This window comes from Haliotis rubra, unplaced genomic scaffold, assembly GCF_003918875.1.
Source record: "Haliotis rubra isolate DU_JTF1 unplaced genomic scaffold, ASM391887v1 Scf2, whole genome shotgun sequence".
Lineage (NCBI taxonomy): Eukaryota > Metazoa > Mollusca > Gastropoda > Lepetellida > Haliotidae > Haliotis > Haliotis rubra.
In genome coordinates this window covers 7,728,462-7,750,309 of record NW_025766002.1, presented here as the reverse complement: position 1 = coordinate 7,750,309, position 21,848 = coordinate 7,728,462, and the positions used below count along the sequence as shown (strand labels likewise).

At 41.2% G+C, this 21,848-nt stretch overlaps 1 protein-coding gene across 1 annotated transcript; it reads left to right on the top strand.

Annotated features, from left to right (window-relative positions):
* Positions 1 to 8,877: 8,877 nt before the first annotated feature.
* On the top strand, positions 8,878 to 16,740 carry LOC124275231 (probable methyltransferase-like protein 24). The gene is made up of 7 exons (XM_046710713.1): positions 8,878 to 9,090; positions 11,113 to 11,244; positions 11,775 to 11,887; positions 13,869 to 13,997; positions 14,887 to 14,961; positions 15,683 to 15,821; positions 16,400 to 16,740. Exons 2-7 carry the CDS (start codon positions 11,113 to 11,115, stop codon positions 16,721 to 16,723), a joined length of 912 nt encoding a protein of 303 aa, XP_046566669.1. The 5' UTR covers positions 8,878 to 9,090; the 3' UTR covers positions 16,724 to 16,740.
* The last annotated feature ends 5,108 nt before the right edge of the window (positions 16,741 to 21,848 follow it).

Here is a 21,848-nt window from a genome sequence, read left to right as displayed (position 1 = left end):
TGTTTCTGTTTTTGTTGAATGTTACAAGTAGAGTTTATGATCATTTGCAAACATGAAATTACATGTTTTGTCTCCTTGATGTAACCCATGCTTGTCGTAAGAGGCGACTAACGGGATCGGGTGGTCAGGCTCGCTGACTTGGTTAACACATGTCATCGGTTCCCATTTGCCCAGATCGATGCTCATGCTGTTGATCACTGGAATGTCTGGTCCAGACTCGATTATTTACCGACCGCCGCCATATAGCTGGAATATAGCTGAGTGCGGCGTAAAACTAAACTCACTCCTTGGTGTTGAGCATCAAGAAGGATAACGAAAAGTACCATACTCTAACGTGACCACAGATCCTCCCTGCACATTCACAAATAAATCACAGTCCAAATTAGCCATTTCGGAGCACATCATCAAATTTCCTCAGCACAACATCAACTGGGACTCTTGCAAACAATCAACATGATTACACTACAAGAAAATTGACAGAAGCACTACAGATAAAAAGACACCACCCAAAACTTAACAGGGACCAGGGCTATTTTATCCTACCACCAGCTTACCACCACCTAATCCAAAACTACTTAATCCAATCTCCCTCTGGCTTCTCTAACTAATCCCCGGGTATCCTATTCATCATGCTTTTATCTTGCCTCGCGTTGTCTCATGTATGATTATGCTTGTGTTCATTGCTAATCATCTTGTTTATCATCCATTGTCTTTGATAGCCTAGCCCTCGTGTACCCCAATATATATACTGCTGTATCCATTCACCACCTGAAAACGCACCCGTGAAGGTCCGGGTTTAGAATGAACCTTCAGTAACCCATGATTGTCGTAAGAGGCGACTAACGGGATCAGTTGGTCAGGCTCGCTGGCTTGGTTGACACATGTCATCGGTTCCCAATTGCGAAGATCGATGCCCATGATGTTGATCACTGGATTGTCTGGTCCAGACTCGATTATTTACCGACCGCCGCCATATAGCTGGAATATTGCTGAGTGTGGCGTAAAACTACACTCACTCACTCACCACCTGAAAACGGTATACGTATCTACACTGAAACGTAGCTATTTCACAATAAAGAAGTTGATCATCCATAAAGACTTGTCATTGCTATCTCAAATGATGTTTCCGTTCTGCATTCTGGTGAGTCAGCTGTCAACCTACTTTACTTACATTCAATGTGACGCTGGTATGTAGTGAAACCCGATCTGACACAGGTTATGTGCGTCTACCATCTTGGTCTTAGCCAGGAGTGCTTACCAACATGGTGCTTACAAACCTTCAAACAACAGCAGGACGAATATGAGATTCGAACCAATGATGAAACCATTATTGTTCGGTTAATGTGCTCAGTGTGCCTGACACTAGCCTGATCAATCGACACGAAACAATTTTCGTTAATTCTTTCGTGTTCAACCTTGAGGTCTTGTCTTGAAAAAAAATTAGAAGTGATATCTTTCACGAAGTCTGCCGTTGTGACAAGGGAACATGCTAAGTATTCGGTATTCATATACATGTGCTTTTATTGCTATCCCATTTCCCATCCCCGGCCACGTCATACCAAAAGACGTTAAAATATGGTACTTGTTTGGTCCCTGCCTGGCGCTCGGCATTAATGGGTACAACAAGGACTGGTCGGCTCGGAGTCAGTATAATGTGTCTGAGTGGGGTATTCATGCTTCACTGCGGCATGGTATCTCAGTGGGTTAGCACTATAAAACCAGCTTAAGTCTGGGCTAGTACAAGCAGCCGCACATACACATACACATACACATACACATGCATGCACGTCATCATATGAGCGAAATATTCTCAAGCACGACGTAAAACCCAATTCCACCTCACCTCACCTCACCTCACCTCACCTCACCTCACCCATTTCCCATCCAGTGTTTTTTTCCACATTCAGTCAACACGATTATTTAATGGTCCTTACAAACATGGTGATATAATACCATTATGACCGACGACTTATGGCACGAGTAAGTATCAGTCATGTTGCACCAATACCCATTTCATTATGATAGAATATACGTTTTAGTGCTATTTGAGAGAGGTTCGATTCCCCACATGGGTACAGTCACACTTTTTCCACTGTTTTTTTAGAATAATGCATACTCACCAGAGAACTAGGATTAAGTGAATTGTAAACAGTTATCCGAAACTTGTTTACCTGGTAGGGATTAGACTGGAATCTAGTCTCTGAAATGAACATATTTTACTACGAAAAAAAAATGTCCATAAAAAATAATAACATATCGAAAAGGTGCCCAGAGACTTTCTTCATTTCAGAAGTTTTTTCGTGAAACTCTGGAAATCCTGACTTTCCACACATTCTAGACTTGCATGGGCTTTCTTGGATATATTTGTTTCAGGGTCTGTATGACAGACTTGGAGAGGCTTTTAAGTATCGCTTACATAAATCAGCCATGGTATTGCTTTGAATCGCACCGCTCTTCTGGCAAACGTTTGATGGGATAGCAAGCCTAGTGGCTAAAGATGTGTATCTGGCATTCATGTGTAAAATCTTGTGATGACTTTGATGTCAATGTCAGAAAAAGGACAAACCCACTGTAACCCGCTCCTGGTGTAGCATAGTTCATACAAACATATTGAGAGCTCAGTGTTATAACAATGTTTTAATGATAAGGCGAATAATACACAAAACCTTGGATCGATTGCGGTAATGTATGTTGACAATAAGGTGTTGTATTTGCTACCTAAAAGTGCCTTGAACATGATCGTGGTATGTGAATATTTAAATGTATTTGATATTACTCTGGATTACAGCTGCCTTAGCAGATGATGTATCATTATCCTTCACTTGCTATATTTTGTACAGTACGCTTGTTTCATGTTAATCAGACTGAAGCATTAGTTGTAAGCAAGTGACTGTCAACACCCGGTGGCGTCCGATCTTAGTAACGTCCTGTGTTCCTGGAACGAGGCTGCATCCCTGGAACGAAGCTCCTATACGGTGTTCCGAATGGTGGAAATTCGACTTGCGGCAGCATGACTTTGGAGAAACGAGGGCGTATACCTTGGCGAAGAAATGCGACCTATTAATAATCGAGAACAACCCGTATTTCTTGCTGCATTTTACAAGGGTATATTTGTAGAATGAAAGGGTGATGGTAGACACAGATGGAATTAATGATTAACATAATATTCGTTAATCTGAGCGATTATTGAACGAAGAGATTTATGTGAGCAATTTATGTTCAGACCCGCAAACCGACGACAATGAAACACATGGCAGGTGCTTATAGACAAGCACAAGAGCTATATTTGTAAATATGATTAATGTTTTTCATTAAGAATACACGGCCTGGATTCCATTTTACAATAAAACATATTTCAGCCCCTTTCACCGAGTTTGCTGGCACAAGACGTCGATGAGCGTGTCCCCCGATGTGATTCTGTTTGGTTTGGTCAAAAATGCCGGACCAGTAGAAAATTATTCCAAAAAGCTAAATATAAAGTTAAAAATTCAAATTCAGCTATTGATAGAGCACATTTATGACTAATGTCAAAAAACTATAAAAATGTTAAGACAAACACATACGAAACTATCACATCAAATTAATCATCTATTCCGGAAGAATAGGAAGAGCTCGCATAGAGAATATTGGAAAATGCTCAACAAAGGCACGGTAAACAAATTGAAAATACCCCCGATGTTGACACTTTTTACAATTATTTTGTTGGAATAAGTGAGGAATTCAACCCAAACGAGGCTGATCTCAACGAGAAATTGACTGAGACATGTATTTTCAATACTGAGACCCTTAACAGCGACATTTCACGAGAAGAAACAAAACTTGCGGTAAAACAAATAAAAAGAAATAAAGCAACGGGCGTTGATTTAATCGAAATTGATTTCCTGATTGACTCAATACATCTACTTATGCCTCTGTTTTAGAACATTCAACCATGTACTATCATCGGGTATTCTACCGGACTCGTGGCTTACTGGCGTTGTTAAGCCAATCGACTGACTGACTGACTGAGTTTAGTTTTACGCCGCTTTTTTTGTAGCAATATTCCAGCAACATCACGGCGGGGGACTCCAGAAATGGGCTTCACACACTGTACCCATGTGGGGATTCAAACCCGGGTCTTCGGTGTGACGTGCCAACGCTTTAACCACAAGGCTACCCCACCGCCCTAAGCCAATCGATAAAGGTAAAGGGTGTACAACTCGTACAGACCTATGACAATTTTAAGTTGCCTTGGTAAACTTTTTACAAGAGTGTTAAATAGCAGACTGAATACATTCTTAGATACCAACAATACACTTAACCCAACAAATGCAGGCTTCAGACAAGGGTTTTCAACATGTGATAACATTTTCGTTATGCAAATGATGATCCAAATACTAACACTCTCCAAAAAATGAAATATGTATCATAACATAAATCTAGGGTAATGATTGGAAATACCATATCAGATGAATTCCCGTGTTACGAGGGTGTGCGACAAGGTGAACACCTGTCGCCCCTTTTGTTTTCGATATACCTAAATGATCTTGAACAACACCTCTTTGACAGTAGTTGTAATGGTTTTAAATATGAAGCGCAAACTAACAGTACTGACCACTTACACCATTTTATTATATTGTTATACGCAGATGACTCCGTACTGTTCAGTGGAAATCCCAAATGATTTACAAATACCCTGAATGTCTTTTTTCATAACTGTAAGAAATGGAAACTTAAAATAAACTTATCCAAAACGAAAGTTGTTATCTTTGGAAGCGGCCCCTCGAAATCTTCGAAACTTCACTTTATCTATGGAACTGAAACTATAAATATTGTAGATACATACCATTACCTTGGAATTAAATTCCATAGGAATGGGCGATTTGTCCAAGCAATTAAAGCACTTACGGATAGCGCCACTAAAGCAATGTATCGCCTTTTAAAGAAATCAAAGAATGTTAATTTACCTTTAGATTGCCTTTTCGATGCATCTGATGTTATTGCTGTTCCAATTCTATTGTATGGCTCAGAGATATGGGGACATGAGAACTTAGAAATAACAGAAAGATTTCACTTAAAAATTCTGAAATTAGCTTCCGGTTTGAGAAATAGCACGCCAAATTATATGCTTTACGGTGATTTTGGAAGAGAGCCTTTGAGTATCAAAATCTATAAGCGATTTATTTCACATGGGCATAAATTAGCCTCTGAGAACACATATTGGAAGCCATCCCAGATTATATATAACTGTGTCAACCACATCTGTGACAATACAAGTAAAATTCCACGGTTACGTTTTGTGAAACATATCCTTGATAACTGCGGTCTATCCTACGTGTATCTAAATCCGTCTGTATGCTCGACGCCCTGGCTTGTCTCAATGGTCGAAAACACCTACAGAGCCCAGTTTTTCCAAAATTGGAAGTCAAAATGTTGATTCAAGTTCCAAGGAATATTATTATAAATATTTCAAAACCCAACCAATCTTAGAAAAATATCTTCTTCCAAAAATTATATACTACCCAATTTTGAAGTTTAGAACATCTAACCATAAATTACCAATTGAGACAGGCCGACAGCATGTACAGAATCCCTTCATGCAGGCATCTGAAACAGCACGCCAGACAGTGGGAACACACGGAAGACCAATCAGTACTGATACAGTACGCCGACGTCTTAACAGCGCAAACCTCCATTGTCGTAGACCTTACCGTGGACCTAACATCATCCCTCGTCATCGGCGTGAACGTCTACAGTTTGCCCTACAACACCAAAACTGGCGATACAGGCAATGGAGAACTATTCTTTTCACAGATGAGAGTCGGTACTGCGTATCAACTGCAGATGGCAGAACATGAAATGGCGACGACGTGACCAGCGTTACTCAGACCAATGTGTTACGGAAAGAGACTCATGGGGAGGTGCAAGCATCATGGTATGGGGTTGAATAGGGAGAGGAGGCGGCATTACAGCGGTGCGCTACATCGACCAAGCTCTCAGACCCCACGTCATACCACATTTCGCACGTCACCGGAACAACATTTTCCAGCATGATAACGCCCGGGCCCATAGCTACACGGGACTTCCTACAGCAGAACGGTGTCAACATTATGCAGTGGCCAGCCCTTAGTCCTGATTTAAATCAATTGAACATCTTTGGGGTGAAATTCAGAGGAGACTGAATAATGTCATACCAAGGCCGAACACAGCCGATTTATTGCGCCAGGCCTTTCTCAGAGTGTGGTTCAAGGTGCCAGTGGCCTTCATCAATCGATTGGTGTACTCCATGCACAGCCGCTGTGCTGCTGTTATTGCCGCTCGTGGTGGTCACACTCGATACTGAAGTCATAAGTCTGAATGGACTGCAAACGTTCACGTAATGTCTTGAAATTGTGCTGAGTTATTCATTGATGTGTAAAGATATTGTACACAAAAAATATTTTTGATCCGCTTATTATGTCCATTTCTGTAATGATTTGATTACAGTCCCTATCTAATTTTGAATATTGTATTTGGACTGACGGGGTTTTTTGTCCTGCTGAGTATATTTAATGCATTTAAAAAATGAAATATTGTTGTTATCTTATATCTTGCTATCGTGTAAGCTGCTGTCTTGTATAGTATGTAAATGTATAAACGTTTATCTCATGTACCGCCGTTTGCGGTTTGTAGAGAATAAAGAGTTTGAGTTTCTGAACTCATGGCCGCTGGGCGAGCGGATTTGGTGTCGTGTGTACTTCACCAATCAACCCCTAGATTCAATTTTGAACACATGTTGAAGTCGAAGCTACTGGGTGTAGAGGACTCCCGACCCACCTGCCAGTGCCTGATCCAGAAAGGGGCTGTTGTGGTTCAGGGACACGCCTTCTGTCCTGTCTCGGTTAACTCCCCTTGCGTCAGCGTCTCCTACTCATATGCGTGAGAGTAAGCTATTGACAAAGTGAGGTGGTGACAATTGCTTGACAACTGCTACTGATTAAAACGCTTGTTCCTCAAAGCAAAATACCACGTTCGTCTAAATGATGCGATAGTAAGCACCACACTTACTTAATATCAGGACCCGTGAAGATCCGGGGTAGAATAGGTCTTCAGCAACCCATGTGCTTGCGATAAAAAGGCGACTATCTTGTCGTAAGAGGCGACTAACGGGATCGGGTGGTCAGTTTCGCTGACTTGGTTGACACATGTCATCGGTTCCCAATTGCGCATATCGATGCTCATGCTGTTGATCACTGGATTGTCTGGTCCAGACTCGATTATTTACAGACCGCCGCCATATAGCTGGAATATTGCTGAGTGCGGCGTAAAACTAAACTCACTCACTCACTACTTAATATCAGTCTGGTAAGACCTTTGGTTCACCGAGCTAGGATTAGAAAGGAGTCTTTCCAAACCTGACGAGATGGAAAAAAACCTATTGTATCGTTTCTGGGTGGCAGGGATTATTAGGGAACAACCATCAATGAAGAATACGATTAATTCGGTAAGGTAAAATAACGTACATGGTATGCAGTTTGTATTTGAAATAGGGTACATTATCACATTAACCCCACGATAGATATACCGTGAATGCATTTAGGAGATTTACGGGCCCCATGGCTACCACGGTTACCATGCGATACAGTTATAATGTCCATGCGTGTAACATATGTGACAGCTGTCTACAAGGCATTACATAACCCATAGCTTATACAAATAACCATATCTGATACACAGACAGCGGTACTTCCTGCAATAACCTATGATAATATTTATATGAGAGATGCCAGGGAAATGAAGTGACGTCAGAACGACTTGCAAGGGCTTGACCTAACAGATCGGGAAAGTGACAGACGGAGCATGTGTTTAAGTCATGCGAATCATGAAGTGCGCAAGCTTTGACTTTTGATTGCTTTTCATAATGCAACTGAAATTTCAGTAACTGATATAGTCTTAGATAAAACGTAGATCGTTTCCACTGTCGACCTTGAAAACAAAATAGTATTAACACATGACTAGTGAAAACCGGTATGCATAAGGAACGGCATTGCATTTTGGTGGGATATTTTATTGTTCATGCGCAATATAATCAGAATCGTAAATACGATCTTTTATGATTATGGAAAGTGATTTGTGGTTTATATTTATTAATCATTTATGGGGAACCTTGTTTAGAATAAGTAAGCTGGTATGCTTCTTCAAAGGGCTGCCTCACGTGGATATAATACGTATGTGACTTGGCTAACAGTGTGTCGCAATTCCATGGATCGGGACCCGTGTCTTCACTCACTGCTATTCCTGATCCAGCTTCGACAAGAAGCTTCACGTGGTATACGAGAAATAACGTTGCCCCTTACTCACAAAAACTTTACGAAATGCACTGTTCTCAGGTATCAACCTGACAGAAACTCGGCAATGTGCGAACATGTATATCAGATAACAGAAACGTGGATATCACGCAACACTATAATGTGTGTCCTGGCTTATATGTCCCTCTTGAAGCCCATTGTCTACGCTGAATGGTGGTTGCCGGTCGGAGTGACAAAAGGTCTGGCCATGTGTTCCGGAAACTACTGATCTGACGATAGACGAACTTGCAGAAACCTTGATTGAAATCAATACACAGTCCCGGAAAACGTGCAGGTAAGTTGTCGTGCTCATTTCTGCATGACATGCGTATGTTTACGTTCATATTCCTGTGTATTTGACCTTTACATCAATACTCCTGTGTGGTTTCCATTCACGTGGACAATCCTGTTAGATTTATCACAACATCCATATACCTGAAGATTTTACCTTTAGATCAATACCTCTGTTTGTTTTACTTATACTACACTACCTCTGTTTGTTTTGGATGGTTGTATCCATTGACAACAAGATCAATTTACACGCCATGACCCTGTGACCGTCCTATCCATACATGCGGACAATGTTTATTGGCCATAGCATCCACTGTCATTTCCCGTTAACGATTCCCAATAGATGTCAGGTTATTGGGCGGACTATCTACAGCAGACCTAAGAACTGATATCTCTGGAACACATGTATTCTGGTGTTGTTACTGCTGTAGGCGAGAACCACGTGCAGATATAGATTGCCACGACTGCTGGTCCTGAGGTAAAACCAGCGGAGGTAAGTATGGCAACAGCGAGTAGACTCTGAGAGTGAAAGCAGTTTTATCAAAGCATGCAGTGTAACGATTATTCACATTTGCAATTAGAGCCGTAAATGTCAAGATATATGTGTCAAAATTATATCCATTGATGTTGACTATATAAGTCTTTGATATACTGTATCACTTTGAAGATCGGTGTAAAATAGGGAACTGTAAGAGTGTTCAGCAGAACGATATAAAGGAACATGGTTTGTGAAATTAGGACATATTGCACCAAGTGTTACCATGTGTTACCATGTACCGTTATGCTATGTTAACGTTGTGTTGTGTTGTGTTTTGGTTGTGTTGTGTGTGTTGTTTTATGTCATGCTTGGTTAATTGTTTCTTGTTTTTTAAATAATCATGTCAGAATGAATGAATGAATGAATGAATGAATGAATGAACAGGGTCGCGTCCCTTGGGCATACCAGTGAACACCATCGCGTGTCTCACTAAAGTGGTAACCTGAGAAAGCACTCCGGGCTTTCTTCCCCGTTTAAGCAGCCACGCTCTGATAAAACTGTTAAAGCAGCGTTAAAGCCAATCAAGATGAAATATAAATGATTTCGCTAACACTGCATGACTCTGTAAGCTACGAAGACATGACTGGAGTCTTTTTCTACAAATATTGATCTAGCTCCAGCTCTGAGGGGCACGTTCAATTAATAGCAGTGGAACTTTGTCGTGAAACTTTTCTAAATCGAGTAATTAAGTATATGATAACGTTTGGTAGTATAAAATCGTTTGGGTTTTTTTTTCGTGTATTTTATAGTGATGTAGTATTTTTGTGTTGTGACATATACAACTAACACATATACAAGACGTGTAATACAGAAAATGTGCTGTAAGTTAAGGAGAGTACACAATAGTGTCTCATGGTTGCCAAAAGGTGAAACAAACAGCAATCTGTTATGTAATAGTGATGTATTTGATACGATTTTTTTGCAGTGTTTCTTTGAGTGTTCTACTAACGTTATATTAACGTCTGTAATTTTCTTGTCAGATCCAGTTTTCACTTGTGATGATAAATCGATCTTGATAAATCGACAGTGTTTGCCAATTGTCACATCTGGCTAACTTTACGATATTTATATCTGACATTTCAATCCATTTCTTCGTGAAAGCTTTCGTGTAGTTGTACATGTGGGTGTTGTACTGATTGTAACCTAACAGGCTGGATACCGAGTTTCTTTTCTGACGTACATGTCCATAAGATCTGAAAAGTCAACGTTGTGAGGGGATTGAGCTCGCACGGTACTGGAATTACACAGAAATGTGGAACGTTATATTTCCGTTCTGGTGTAAATTGAAGTGCAAATACTAAGGCGGTTTGAAAAAAGACGTTGATATTTTTATCAAGCGTTCGAAAAAGTACGTTTCTCCGTTATTTATCCTACACTGATAGCCATACTGTGCGATGTGTTTATTGTATTTGTGATCTTTGTGAAGGAAATGGCATAAATATATATGAAATTGATTTGTATGCTTATATGTGAATGTTTGTCAATATAAATATGGTTTGCCATAAATAACGAAAACTGGTTTTCCTCTGTGGTATCAAACAGCGACGTAGAAATAACGCGTATAACCAAAAGGGACATAACTCCGCACAGCACTAGGTCATTGTAACTCAGGGCACGAAGTAAGAATTGGATGTGGATAAGGACAGTTCATTTTCGTGATGTTTTGCTCACAAGGAACAAAACTATTCAAAAACAAAGATCCACATTGTAACCGGATACATTTTGTGAGAATCTCCATTATTATCGGGATTAACGGGATCGGGCGGTCATGTTCGTTCCTTACTTGACAGATGTCATCGTATCCTCATAGATCGATGCTCATGCTGTTGATCACTGGATTGTCTCGTCCAGATTCGATTATTTACAGAGCGCCTTAATAGCTGGAATATTGCTGAGTGCGGCATTAAACAACCAACCAACCAACCTAACCCGCTCCTCCGTCACTAAACGTATGTCGTACCAATTGTTTGTTTTCAGATGACGAGAATAAGACTTCACAAGCTTCTAACGTTCCTCTGTGGAGTGTTGCTAACGTTGATGCTGGTAACATCGTCATCGTGGTTTAGCTGTGACCTCTCGGACATTCCAAAGGCGAAAGTTATGAATCGAGTACGTATTCACTGAATAACAGATAAATGAATGTTTGAACATACATCATATATATACGAAATATGTTAAACTGTTTTGCTTGGATTTTCCCTCTTAAATAATTTCTACATGGAGCTTCAGAAATACATTGCTCTCCCTGTTCATGCAACCCCAAAACTTATTCTGTGTAGGATGTTTTCCTCTTATATCATCAGAGCAGAATTGTATTGTCTGAAAACGTTCCGATTTTCTGACTTTCTGCGGATTTTAGCTGTTGAAGTGATATGATGTCACAGCAGTGTTTATTTGCTAAGAAAATACGATACCTCGATAGCCATTGTATACATCACGTCACAAATGGACCTAAACAATAGGATTCTTCGGTCAAATTTCTCTGAAGGACTTAAATAACTGCTTTGTTATCTCCATGAATCTGTCAATGAGTAGTGTGTAGATTCCCTTAACCTACTCGAAACTCGGGATCTTTTGTAAGCCAGCATATGAACGATGAGCGATGTTGCATTAACAATAGTGAGTGAATGTATTTACAGTTAGAAGTATTACAGACGCGGCCATCCCAGTCGCAGGCAATTCAGCAGGTATTACCCACAGAAGATGCACTTATGGGGATGAGCAGAAAGGATGTAAGCCAGATATATCACGAGTAGGTATACAATATTTCAATAGTGTGCACCCACAGAAGTTTGTTTATTAATTGAGTGAGTGAGTTTAGTTATACGCCGCCGCTATTAGCAATATTCCAGCAAAGTCACGACGGAGTACAGCAGAAATGGGCTTCACACATTGTACACATGTGGAGGATCTAAGTGAGTGAGTTTAGTTTTAGGCCGCACTCAGCAATATTCCAGCTATATGGTGGCGGTCTGTAAATAATCGAGTCTGTACCAGACAATCCAGTGATCAACAGCATGAGCATCGATCTGCGCCATTGGGAACCGATGACATGTGTCAACCAAGTCAGCGAGCCTGACCACCCGATCCCGTTAGTCGCCTCTTACAACAAGCATGGGTTACTGAAGATCAATATTCTTACCCGGACCTTCACGGGTTTGGAGGATCTAAAGAATATGTGAATTGCAACAAGTGTGTCTATTCATTACCGATAAATTGATAACATAATCTCAAAACAACCTTCGTAACTCATCAAAACTGTGTGCTGTTGTAAATTCAAATGTAATTTAGGCGAGTTATTTTGTTCGACAACGTCAACATTGGTGAACAAACAAGAACCACACTATGTTGACTTCCACTAAGATAGACTTAGGACAAGCCAGAACCTATCCTAGTATTTGTCCTAGGTAAGGATATCCTAGCGCTAGGATACTTTTCGAGAATAAGGTAGCACACCTATCCTAGACCCTAGGATCAAAGTTAGGATATCCTAGGGCTAGGGGCACAGGTCTTCGGCGTGACGAGCGAACGCTTTAATGACCAGGCAACCCCGAAGCTCCTACAGAAGTAATGACACGTCTGTCAGTTCATGTTTGCGTGAGCTTTAACGCCATTAGAGTAGTGTTTTACTTAGGGTTCCAGCTCTCAAAATATATGTATGATTAATCCATCTATGTATAGTAGACCGGTGTGAATAGTTAGATTGACCGGGTTGTCCATTTGACGACTTTTACAAACGAAGTCAGAGCGTGTTTTTGTCAAGGACAGCTGAAACATGCCTCTAAATTGGTACATTTTGATTCTCTATCTGAGTGAGAGAGTTGCATTATGCCGCTGTGTGAACTGACTTTCAGTTACATATAGCACGGCGTGTCAACCTGACGCGACACAAGGCCTAGAGTAACGCACGTCTAAGACGTTTATCGCTTTATTGATACCTATGAGCACGGATACTGTGGTGACAAAACTGGACAATAATGGAGTCAAACCGGGATTCGAACACTTCAATGGAATGGTTAAACTCGTGAAGATCCGGGTTAGAATTGATCTCCAGTACCCCATGCTTGCAGTAAGAGGCGACTAACGGGTGGTCTGGTGGTCAGACTCGCTGACTTGGTTGACGCATTTCATCGCATCCCAACTGTGTAGAACGATGCTCATGCTGTTGATCACTGGATTGTGTGGCCCAGACTCGATAATTTACAGACCGCCGCCATATAGCTGGAATATTTCTTAGTGCGGCGTAAAACTAAACTCACTCACTCAATGGAATTTTTCGGGCTCAGAGTAAGATGTGTGTGTGTGTGTTTGACAGTTGTCACAAGGGAATAGAACCCTTGAATAAAAGGGTTTGGGTTCAGAGTAAGATGTGTGTGTGTTTGACAGTTGTCACAAGGGAATAGAACCCTTAAATAAAAGGGTTTGGGCTCAGAGTAAGATGTGTGTGTGTTTGACAGTTGTCACAGGGGAATAGAACCCTTAAATAAAAGGGTTTCGGCTCAGAGTAAGATGTGTGTGTGTTTGACAGTTGTCACAAGGGAATAGAACCCTTAAATAAAAGGGTTTGGGCTCGGAGTAAGATGTGTGTGTGTTTGACAGTTGTTGCAAGGGATTAGAGCCCTTAAATGAAAGGGTTCGGGCTTATTGAAAGATACGTGTGTATGTGGCAGTTGTAAGGGCTCTCGATCACGTACAGGTTGTAATACTGATGTTCTATATCATGGTGTGTCCAGCTATGTGGCCACGATACAGGTGACGTGCCAGAGGACGATCCGACCAGGGCGTTCTGGAGACGGCGGCTGGGACGTGTGTGTAGATCCACCGTACCGGCTTCATGCACCGTGTTTGGTGTACTCATTTGGGTAGGGAAACTGAACGAGATCTGTCAGGATCACTTTGGTATTTTTTATGTCATGTCAAAGTCAAAGATGTTTTATTGTATCAAAGGCTATCAGCCCACATACAAGTTTACATAAATACACTGGGTGAGAATATACCGATTGGTAGATATAGTGGAAATGATAAAAAATATAACATTCATTTAACAATTGGTGGTAATCAGGAGGACGTTTTAGATTAAGGTAATTAGAAATCTGAAATTCCATTCAACAAGTTATTTCTAAGTTTCATTCCATGTTTTACAAATAAGGATAGTTTAAATATTACATCGGCATCATTCGATGACGAAATAGAACCAAACCCTATTCTACTCATCTTAGATGATAAACGATCTGGTACTATATATTTAGATCGTATATCTGCATAACAAGGACATTCAAAGGTAATATGTATTTCTTCTTCTATAGCAGAGTTACATAATGAACAAATTCTTTGTATTCTTACAAGTGATATATTCCGTCCATAATTAATCATTAGTGTTGACAAGCCAAGTCTGTATTTAATATATTATACAGAGAAACGTTTTACATGCCAGTAGGTGAATTCTTTCTAAACGTCTGGTTCACCAGCCGTCATCTTGCTGACATTTACATTTGAGTACATCGATGCTCATGATATCAATCACTAGATTAACTGGCCCAGACTCCGGAGTTTACAAACCACCTCATATTGCTAGAATATTGCTACGTGCTGCATTCAACAACATACTGAAGAACAAAGCATTTGAAAACATATCATAATGGTCGGTGTTACGTCAAAACATTTAGATTTATATAACGAGAAAACTGAAATTATTCGCATTCTCGTTAATTTACAGCAATGAGATTAATTGTAAATTCTTTTTTCCAACAGAATAAACTTTGACTTCAGCTTTGATGATGACATAGCGAACAAATACGGTTGTGATGTGCATTCGTATGACCCAAGGTAATGTCATTTAACTGACCAAATCTTATATTTTGGATGTTTTAGTATAGTACATATATTCTAGTACGTTTTGGGGTTTAGTCCATTCCGCGATTCGATGCCACTCTCTTGGATTGAGTTGTTAACTGTCGGCACAAACGTTAATTTTCTGTGTTGGTGATTAGCTGCTTCACCCTGAAAGACTGGGATCGAATCCTAGACGGAACTCAATCATTCCAAAGTACTAGAAATTGCAGACCCGTGTTGATCCGGGTTAGAATTGATCTTGAGTAATCAACGTTCTCGTAAGAGGCGACTAACGGGTGGTCAAGCTCGCTGGCGTGGTTGACACATGTCATCGTATCTCAACTGCTCATCGTTGATCACTGGATTGTCTGGTCCAGACTCGATTATTTACAAACCACCGCCATATAGCTGGAATATTGCTGAGAGTGTTATATCGAACATAACATTTGTTGCATTTGACCACTTTTTACTCAGTTTTACCACTTGTTACTCAGATAACAGATTGGGTGGAAAAGTGACTAATATGGTGTACAACTGTTGTATGCGGCTGCGGGGGACAGTCGTGTGGTGAAGGCGTTCGCTCATCCCGGGTTCGAATCCCCGCTTGGGTACAATGTGTTAAGCCCATTTCTGGTATTCCGATCGGTAATATTGGTGACAACAACACAAATACAGATTTATTTGACACTAGGGTCATCTGTTTGGGTATTTCCAGCATGAATGTCGGCGACCACTTGCGTGGGCAACGAATCTACTTCCACAAAACAGGTCTAAATGCTACTGACGTCATTAATGAAGATGGATGGCGCATGCGCACATTCTCGTCTATCTTGAAGGACAACAATCATTCTCAGGTAAATGCCATAACGATATGATTGCGATTGCAGTCGTAATGATTGAAATAAATCCCAACAGACAGCGCAAGTCCAGGCGAATTGGATGGACTATGTTGTGTTAGAATGGTAGTGTGCGGACAGCGCAGGTGGGAAATGTTGGGTTGGATACTATTTTCAGTATCTGCTTCCTATTGTTTGTCCCAAATACACAACGTAGACTGATGCTTTTATCACAACTGTTGGATGAGTGAGTGAGTTTGATTCCAATACGTTAAAACAGTATTCCACTTTTATCACGGTGTGTCACGAGGTGACGCAGGCCTCAAAGATTCACGGGACGGTGGGGTAGCCTAGTGGTAAAAGCGTCACGCCGAAGACCCGGGTTCGATTCTCCATATTGTTACAATGTGTGAAGCCCATTTCTGGTGTCCCCCGCCGTGATATTGCTGGAATATTGCTAAAAGCGGCGTTAAACTAAACTCACTCACTCACTTAGACGACTGGCGCGCCAATTGCGTTTCCCTCTGTCTACAGGATACATATGTATATGTATATGTATATACAAATGGAATCGGACTCATTTTTTTTCGTTTCAGGAAACCATTGATCTGCTTAAAATAGACATTGAAACGTCAGAGTTATGGGCCTTACCGGAAATGCTGGAATCGGGATCGCTGCGCCATGTAAAGCAGCTGTGTTTTGAAATGCATATAAAGAGAGGTTTTCAGGACGAACCAACTAAAGAGAAATATATTTTTGGGTTGTCAGTATTTCGAAATTTATATGAATATGGTTTTAGAATTTTCAAAACACATAAAAATATGTATGCAAAATATATTTCAATATATGGAATGGAGCGTACTGGGTGCCATGAAATTTACATGATCCGCAAGTTGAAAAACATATTATTAGTCGAATAAACGCATTTGGTGAATTCTATTCATGTTTGTTATCTATTTCAGCATTTAAATACATACATATGATTAAAAATGTCATTGTTAAACATAGTTTTATGACATTACCCTTGGTAATGAGGTATCCATTAAGGTAGTGGGTGAAGAACTACGTTTGAGCTGAAAGTGCTTGCCTAATGTACCGAGTTTACATAGTCACAAGATGGCTGATATGTGGCTCTAAATCTTAAATCACTTACTGCGTTTACTGCGAGAGTGAAATTTGTGTCAGTTTTCTACCTGACAGTTTGGTGATGTTTGTATGCCATCATCCATCCTCACTACACCAAAACCTCCATACTCACTACACCAAAACCTCCATCCTCACTACACCAAAACCTCCATCCTCACTACACCAAAACCTCCATCCTCACTACACCAAAACCTCCATCCTCACTACACCAAAACCTCCATCCTCACTACACTAAAACCTACATCCTCACTACAACAAAACCTCCATCCTCACTACACCAAAACCTCCATCCTCACTACACTAAAACCTACATCCTAACTACACCAAAACCTACATCCTCACTACACCAAAACCTCCATCCTCACTTCATCAAAACCTCCATCCTCACTTCACCAAAACCTCCATCCTCACTACACCAAAACCTCCATCCTCACTACACCAAAACCTCCATCTTCACTACACCAAAACCTCCATCCTCACTTCACCAAAACCTCCATCCTCACTACACCAAAACCTCCATCTTCACTACACCAAAACCGCCATCCTCACTTCACCAAAACCTCCATCTTCACTACACCAAAACCTCCATCCTCACTTCACCAAAACCTCCATCCTCACTACACCAAAACCTCCATCTTCACTACACCAAAACCTCCATCCTCACTTCACCAAAACCTCCATCCTCACTACACCAAAACCTCCATCTTCACTACACCAAAACCTCCATCCTCACTTCACCAAAACCTCCATCTTCACTACACCAAAACCTCCATCCTCACTTCACCAAAACCTCCATCCTCACTTCACCAAAACCTCCATCCTGACTTCACCAAAACCTCCATCCTCACTACACCAAAACCTCCATCCTGACTTCACCAAAACCTCCATCCTCACTACACCAAAACCTACATTAACAACTCGCCCAAATAACTGCGCACAACACAGCTCATTTTAATGCACATTCCACTCACATTTTGGGGGTTGTCCCAAACTTGCGTCAACATATCATCTTCTCGTCACTTTATGGCTGAAATATTGCCGAGGTGACGTTAATTTTAACTCTCATACTCACTCAACATATCATCCAGATCACCACGCAGAACCAATTCCAGTCAAAAACACAGTCAACATCCACGGTTCATTCACACCGTCCCAATACTATCAACTCATCAGAATACCTACCTAGCCCAACATACCCCACGTTATCCACGTACCCCCATATCAACCCAGCATAGTCCACCCCACTATCCACGCACCATCATCTCAACCCAGTATAGTCCACTCCACTATCCACCACCATCATCTCAACCCAACATAGTCCACTCCACTATCCACGCACCATCATCTCAACCCAACATAGTCCACTCCAGTATCCACGTACCATCATCTCAACCCATCATAGTCCACTCCACTATCCACGTACCATCATCTCAACCCAACATAGTCCACTCCACTATCCACCACCATCATCTCAACCCAACATAGTCCACTCCACTATCCACCACCATCATCTCAACCCAACATAGTCCACTCCACTATCCGCGTACCATCATCTCAACCCATCATAGTCCACTCCACTATCCGCGTACCATCATCTCAACCAAGCATAGTCCACTCCACTATCCACGCCTCATCATCTCAACCCAACATAGTCCACTCCACTATCCACGTACCATCATCTCAACCCATCATAGTCCACTCCACTATCCACGTACCATCATCTCAACCCAACATAGTCCACTCCACTATCCACGTACCATCATCTCAACCCAACATAGTCCACTCCACTATCCACCACCACCATCTCAACCCAACATAGTCCGCTCCACTATCCACGCACCATCATCTCATCCCAACATAGTCCACTCCACTTTCTGCTACCACCACCATCTCAACCCAACATAGCCAATCTGTGACATCCAGGCATCACCATTCCAAACCCAACATAGTCCCCTCCACTATCCACGCACCATCTCAACCCATCATAGTCCACTCCACTATCCACGCACCATCATCTGAACCCAACATGCCCATCCGTGCCATCCAGGCATCACCAGACCGCCTCTGTGGTGTTGTGGTTAGAGCGTCCGCCCGGAGAGCGGAAGGTCGCAGGTTCGATCCTCGACCGCGTCATACCAAAAGACGTTAAAATATGGTACTTGTTGGTCCCTGCCTGGCGTTCGGCATTAATGGGTACATCAAGGACTGGTCGGCTCGGAGTCAGTATAATGTGTCTGAGTGGGGTATTCATGCTTCACTGCGGCATGGTATCTCAGTGGGCTAGCACTATAAAACCAGCTGAAGTCTGGACTAGTACAAGCAGCCACACGCATATACGTCGTCATATGAGCGAAATATTCTTAAGTACGACGTTAAACACCATTTCACCTCACCTCACTTTAAGTGACGCCAAAAAAACTTCTCATCTTGATCAACAATGTCACCTTTAGAGCTAATGTAAACCAAATATACCAAATAGATTCAAACGACACTGACATAAAACGTCATTTCAAGCTAAACAAGCATATTTTTCACATGGCACTACTCTCACAGACCTAGAGCAAAGTGTATTACACAAAAGACGTGAAAGAAAACACGATTCTTTCATAATACTATTATCCATGTGTTATGGCATGCTGACTAACACTAGTGGTGTGAAAGGACGGGTGTTCTTAACTTCCTTTGAGAAGTATATTTCAGAAAACATCCATTCCAACTCTCTGCTCATCCCATTTCAGGTATAGAGTGTCCTTTTAATACGTGTGGGTTCCCTAGAAGACACTATGAGTGAGTGAGTGAGTTTAGTTTTACGCCGCTTTTTAGCAATATTCCAGCAATCACAGTGGGGGGACACCAGAAATGGGCTTCACACACTGTTCCCATATTAGGCATCGAACCCGGTCTTCGGCGTGACGAGCGAACGCTTTAACCACTAGGCCACCCCACCGCCCCAGAAAGCACTATGTATATATTACACTACACGTCACTTAATTTGTGGACTACTAACTCCACCCCAGCCTATGATCACACCCGAGGCGCCTTGTGAGGCAATTTTACAGGATTAGACTGTATTAATTCATGGCTGGAACAGCCTGGTTTCTCGTCTTCAGTTTTCACCTTACCGTGGCGAGCAAAAGGCTTGTTGATTCCTTCTTGTATAATCAAAACACAGATGTCTAGTTATTATGGGTATTTAGTTAGTTGATTTTCAAAACACATGTACACGAGACGTACCCACCCGCACGGGTACATTCATGGTGGCAAGGAGATATGAATGTGTCGTATTTATACAATTACACGCCATAAGCTATCTCATTCGAGGGTGAATCGAAAAGTGTATGGATCCACATAGAAATTCTTTCCGGACATATTTTGTTTCATCAAAATCTCTTTTAAATTGAATACATGAGAATATTTGATTAAAGTGATTGGAAATGTTTTCACTTTTGCTTTGAAGCTTTAACACTTGGGGCCTGTTCGATTATTGCGAACCTGGTTTTGGTTTCTGAAACGGGTTTCTCTTGTTATAAACGAGTGTCCAGTTTCGGATACATGGTTTCAAAGTGAAACTAGTTTCTAGTTTTATAGACGAGTGGATGGTTTCACCATCCGGTTTCAAAATGGATACAAAAAATGTCTCAGCTACTATATATGTGGAAGGAATTGGATGACAGCATTGCCGAAGGTAATATTGTTTGTCATTTTATCAGGGAATGAACAAATAATAAAGAGATGAGATGCTTTTGGAGGTAAATATTTGCGTATATGTAATTATACTATAACACGCAATTATATGTATACAAGTTACATAAAATAGTCATGTTCAATAGACTGGGGTTTTAAATAATATTTTCCTAGTTCTCAGTTGATTTTTATCATTATTTTGGATACAGAAACTGCTGCTCTATTTTGACAAAAGATCAGCTGAACTTCGTTTCCGCCATGTTGTTGTGAGGGAACGCGAAACCGAAACTGCGAAAACCTGCCTCGGAGATGGTTTCGAAGTTTCAGAACCCAGTTTTAGGTTTCGAGAAAATCGAGTGCATGGTTTTCCAGAAACCAAAACCGGTTTAGCATAATCGAATAGGCCCTTGGTAAAAGAGAAGGATTTGTATAACAGGCTGGTTTATGATTCGCATATGAACTGTGTCAGGATTCTGCTGATACTGGTCAATAGTTCCTGTAAATATGCAGGTGGGTCAGCTTCCAGCCTGGGGTCAGGTCTAAGGTATTAGTCTTGTGGTCAGCTTGTTCGAAGGGCTTTACTCATGAAGAGCAATCATCTGCTGCATTTCATGTCTTCGTGTATTTCCTGCGGTGGCATGCCGGTTCCATGCAGGTTCAGCTCGAGTTTCATTTTATTCTCAATGTCCCCTTCCCTGTCAAATTCTCCACCTGATTTCTCGAAAACAAATGCAGATACTAGTCTACAACTGGCACATATTCTACATGCAGGCATTGGAACATTCCATTACACAAATCAATGTATGATATTACCCTCCTATATGTAACTGTGGTAATAACTGACTGCAGGGGACTACGCATCGCGACCGTTACCAATATCATTCAGATTACACAGTTGTTCACTATCTCGACAATACAGCTCCGTTTGTTTGTTTGGTCGCACAGCTCTGTTGACTTTCACAACGGTAGTTATTCCGTTATCTGTTCTCCACCAGACCGTTAAATTGGTACATGGTACAATTATTCCTATCAATTCAAACCTAATTCAATCATCTGATGCATGGTGCACTATATTGTTAGCAACTTCAAGTGCATGAACAAAAAACACTACGCATAATTTATCCATTCTGATGAGTCAACATAGCTGGAGAATATTTCAAAATCATTTGATTCCTGATGTTTGAGGCAGGAAGACCGTTTTTCATATTGGTGCCT